At 30.4% G+C, this 5148-nt stretch overlaps 1 protein-coding gene across 2 annotated transcripts; it reads right to left on the reverse strand.

Moving 5' to 3' along the window:
• Positions 1 to 623: 623 nt before the first annotated feature.
• LOC148204799 (putative alpha-amylase 2) lies at positions 624 to 4868 on the reverse strand. 2 transcript variants are annotated; one of them, XR_015781790.1, is made up of 7 exons: positions 4812 to 4868; positions 4630 to 4667; positions 1652 to 4199; positions 1528 to 1563; positions 1220 to 1315; positions 970 to 1108; positions 624 to 829 (listed from the first exon to the last, which is right to left on the reverse strand). XR_015781790.1 is itself a non-coding variant. In XM_088097869.1 (7 exons), exons 3-6 carry the CDS (start codon positions 1706 to 1708, stop codon positions 1012 to 1014), a joined length of 333 nt encoding a protein of 110 aa, XP_087953995.1. In that variant the 5' UTR covers positions 1709 to 4199; positions 4630 to 4667; positions 4812 to 4868; the 3' UTR covers positions 624 to 829; positions 970 to 1011. The 2 variants fall into 2 exon arrangements, 1 of the variants encoding a protein (XP_087953995.1); XM_088097869.1 differs by having other exon boundaries at positions 970 to 1155.
• Positions 4869 to 5148: the final 280 nt, after the last annotated feature.

The raw sequence follows: 5148 nt of genomic DNA on the forward strand, positions 1-5148 counted from the left end.
GTCCTTTTACTTTAATCTCTTGTTAAATTGATCTTCATTTTAGTTTGTAATTCTTCTTTTCTGTAACTTCTAATTCCTGTTGCATGTTTTTCAATTCTGAAATTGCATTTCTCTTTCACTGTTCATTCATAGTCCATTTATTTGAGTTATGTGAAGTAATATTTAGCATAGTTTTAGTTTAGACTTTTGTGTTACTCAAATTCTTTTCATTGATTTTTTATTAGATGAAATCTTGCTTCAATTGTTAACTGTCCAGGACATTAAAGAATAGGATTTTATGCTTCTTTTGTTTTAAAATTTCAGATTTATGTACTTTCGAATACCTCTTGTTGAGATCTTAGCTTTGGTATTCACCACCATTGTCACTCCGAAAAAACTTTTCAACTATTCACCATCAAAATGCTTTTTAAAATTTTCGACAGCAAGTCCAAGCAGTATATTTATGACAATTAGACTTATTGTGTTTGCCAATTAAAAGATCTATATGCATATTTAATATTTTTTCTTTATAACATTTTAATTTAGTGATTCAGTTCAAAAATCAAAACTAAAGAGCAATGCAAGACTATAACTAATCAATTTCCAAAGCCATTCGTCTCGGTTCCTCTGCATCACAAGATAACTTGGGATCTAAGATTTCTTCTGTCCCTGAGCTACAGGAGCAGCTCCTTGAAATAAATTTAAAAAAAAAGTACAAAATATAAATCCACAATAAAAGAAAGGCTATTGAAAACCCTGATTTGATTAATGTCTTACAAATATAAAGATAAGTTGCCTAGATTTTCTATAAACGGCTGAGGATGTATCATGCGATCTCTCAATGATTAGCCTGCAGTCACAAAAAGAGATTTAAGAGATTTTGTATCACTGAAAATAAACACGAAAACTGAGGTTTTCTGTTATCACTAAACATAAATTATAAAAAGATGCACATGATTGAGACACAATTCTAGAGGATGAAAAACAAACCTTATGCCACACAGCATAGTTGTGGCCAGATGTTGAAAGTGTTCATCCCTCTCCACGACACCACGAACCCTCTCCAATCTTCATAAAGAGCTTTTCATCTATCACGGCAGAATAGAGGTCATGTTTGACCTCTATAATTCTGATAGCAAATGTACTCTTAATCCCAAATTGTTTGCGAATGTTAATCTACAGTTTCAGTGTTAGAGGTTGTTTATAAAATAAAAGAGAAAGAAAAGCGTATCTTATATACCAATTTCACGATTGATTGCAGATGTGCGTTCTCCCCATACAAATGGTCAAAAAATACTGTTGGTATTCCTGGATGGGTCAATATATATGCATATCCCTGCATAAAACAAAAGAAAGTATATTATTTAATATGAAGATGAACATGCTTGAAATTTTACTAAATTTTACTTTTTGACAGAAGATACAGATAAATAACTTTAGGAATGTCAAGGTGTAGTAAGAAACAAAAAAACAAATATAGAAATAGATTCTCAAACTATTTAACATAATGACCATACTTCTAAGATACTAATGCCAAAAATAAAATACCTCCATAATATGGTCTTTCGGGAATGGCCAATGATTCTGCAGAGAGTGAAGAACACAAGTTACAAAATGTAATAGAATATGATTAAGTAGTGAGAGTACATGGCTTAATGCCAATTAATTGTACCTGGCTTGTGTCATGGTTATCAAGAAACGTAACAGATCTTGATGCCCACCACCCCATCACACCTGGGGGCTTTCCTTGAGCATCACGAAGCCGTCAAAACTCTCATTTAACCGCATCATACAAATTAAAACAAGAAGATCAATTGGCATGCAAAAATCAACTTATTCAGTAACAACTAAGTACAATATACCTGAAGAATTCCAACTAAGTACAATATACCTGAAGAATTCCTTTGGTAGTAAAATCAAAGGCAGTTGAAAGCTATTTAAGTTTATTACTACAAACAGGTTACACCCCTCAAAACCTTTATTCTTTAAATACTAGATATGGTTCAGAGGATGAGTTAAGAACTTTGCTTCATAAGATGAAGCAATATGAAGTTAGATCAATGGCGGATATTGTTATTAATCATCGTTGTAATACGACAAAAGGACATGGAGGAATGTACAATAGATTCGATGGCATCCCTTTAGCATGGGATGAACATGCTGTTACATCATCTTCGGGAGGATTGGTAAGATGAGTAACCTTTATTCTATAACATTCTTTTTGTTAGATCTTAATTCATACTTGGTTCGTATTATTATATTCTTGACTTGTTTATTTCAGAGAAATCCAAACACTGGCAACAAACTTTTTCCTGGATTTCCTAACATTGATCACACAAAAGAATTTGTAAGAAAGGACATACTTAACTGGCTTCGCTGGTTACGTCATGATGTTGGTTTTGAACATTTTCGATTTGATTTTGTGAGAGGGTAAGATATTATGTGACATTAATTAGTGTATTGCATTGTCTCTTTATTTTTTTCTTAATCATGTTATATACCTTTGGTCTGTATTGTTTATATAGGTTTTCAGCAAAATATGTGAAAGAATATATTGAGGGAGCAAACCCTTTGTTTTCTGTTTGAGAGTATTGGGATGAGTGTAACTATCAACATTCTTATTTGGACTATAATCAAGGTACTCCTGCTTAATTTTAAGTAAATAATTTTTAGTTAGTTTTGAATTTTCTAAACACTACTATCAATATTTGCAGACAGTCATAGACAAGATATAATTAATTGGATAGATGGCACGGGACAGCTTTCAACTGCCTTTGATTTTACTACCAAAGGAATTCTTTAGGTATATTATACTTAGTTGGTACTGAAAAAGTTGATTTTTGCTTGCCAATTGATCTTCTTGCAAAAATTAACTTATTCAGTACCAACTAAGTACAATATACCTGAAGAATTCCTTTGGTAGTAAAATCAAAGGCAATTGAAAGTTGTCCGGTGCCATCTATCCAATTAATTATATCTTGTCTATGACTGTTTGCAAATATTGATAGTAGTGTTTAGAAAATTCAAAACTAAATAAAAATTATTTACTTAAGATTAAGCAGGAGTACCTTGATTATAGTCCAAATAAAAATGTTGATAGTTACCGTCATCGCAATACTCTCCAACAGAAAACAAAGGGTTTGCTCCCTCAATATATTCTTTCACATATTTTGCTGAAAACCTATATAAACAGTACAAACAAAAGGTATATAACATGATTAAGAAAAAAATAAAGAGACAATGCAATACACTAATTAATGTCACATAATATCTTACCCTCTCACAAAATCAAATCGAAAATATTCAAAACCAACATCATGACGTAACCAGCGAAGCCAGTTAAGTATGTCCTTTCTTACAAATTCTTTTGTGTGATCAATGTTAGGAAATCCAGGAAAAAGTTTGTTGCCAGTGTTTGGATTTCCCTTAAATAAACAAGTCAAGAATATAATAATATGAACCAAGTATAAATTAAGATCTAAAAAAAAGAATGTTATAGAATAAAGGTTACTCATCTTACCAATCCTCCAGAAGATGATGTAACAGCATGTTCATCCCATGTTAAAGGGATGTCATCGAATCTATTGTACATTCCTCCATGTCCTTTTGTCGTATCACAACGATGATTAATAACAATATCCGCCATTGATCTAACTTCATATTGCTTCATCTTATGAAGCAAAGTTCTTAACTCATCCTCTGAACCATATCTAGTATTTAAAGAATAAAGGTTTTGAGGGGTGTAACCTGTTTGTAGTAATAAACTTAAATTATGAGTTATCAAATAATTATTAATTAAAAGTGGTAGTGTTTATTGCAAAAGGAAAGAAAGGGTTAGGAAGTTACTTTTTTTTATGTTTTATAATCATTATAATGAATTATTTGTAATAATTGAAAGTATTATGGGTTGTAGATAAAGATCTAATGTTAGTGTAAGGTCAGAGTGATATGAAAATACACAAGAAACATATTCAGAAATATCTAAGTGAGTGTCATCTTCTAAGATTTAGAGAAAAAGTTATAAGAAAATTAACTTTCAAAATATTTGAAAAAAACAATAAAAACATCACTATCAACTTTTAAAGTACGTAACCTTCTGGTGATGAAAATGAGTCTGGCAACCACACGGATGAAAACCCTGATTTAGCAATCTCAGGAATTTTAGTTCCTAAGAAATTCCACAACTTCTAATGTTGGTCATGAGATTTCCAGTTGAATCCCTGCATTAAAAATTGTTAGATATTAATTCTAATCCGTGCAAGTTCTAGTGATAAATACTATATTTTATTTTGTGGAGAGAGTATTAGTTTTCTAAGATCATGAAGTTTTACTATTATATAACAACGGTGGATCATACTAACACCAAATAAGAAATGATCTTAGACACCAACAATCCTAGAACAGGATATGATGGTAAGTAATCACAGTGAGTTGTATAATCACACCTGTATATTCTTAGTCTACATGATTTGATCACATGGGTGGGTAAAGAAAAAAATTCACATAACAAAAAGTCAATCGAACATGGACAAAGACCAATGTATGGATAAATTTTTAAGGTAAAAAATCTTATGCAGCAATAATTTTTTCTTTTGTTATGAGAAAAAATGATAGGAAGTATCCAAACAAATGAAGGTGATTAAAGTGTACCTGAAAAATTAATTCGTTTCTCTCGCTTATAAGATTACCTGATCACAAATCCACAATAAAGATTAACTGACAAATTAATAATCTCAAATACGATAAAATGATTGTACTAGTCTATGAAATTTTACATAATATCAAAAGATAACAACAATAAAACAAAATTAAATATAAATTATTTCACTCACTCCGAACTTGAACTGCTCTAGTCTTTTGAATTGAAGATCGCTTCAAACAAATTTTTTCTGCATAAATTTCATCATTTATTATATATTTTTATTTAAATAAAACAATAATAAAAAACTTACCAGAGGAGGAAGGATGACGGATGAAAATGCTGCTGTGTGTAAAAAACAAAAAAGAGACATCTTTAAAGAAAAATAATTTACAAATATTATTTCTACAGAATAGAATAAAAAACAAAAGTAATACAAAACTAAGAATAAATTATTTTACTCATTTTGAGTACCCTTATACACAAGGTAGAATTCAAGGATTTAAAAAAACATAGATGACAGGATGGAA

The sequence above is a fragment of the Vigna umbellata genome, chromosome 1 (assembly GCF_029865625.1).
Source record: "Vigna umbellata cultivar VRB3 chromosome 1, Vumbellata_1.0, whole genome shotgun sequence".
Lineage (NCBI taxonomy): Eukaryota > Viridiplantae > Streptophyta > Magnoliopsida > Fabales > Fabaceae > Vigna > Vigna umbellata.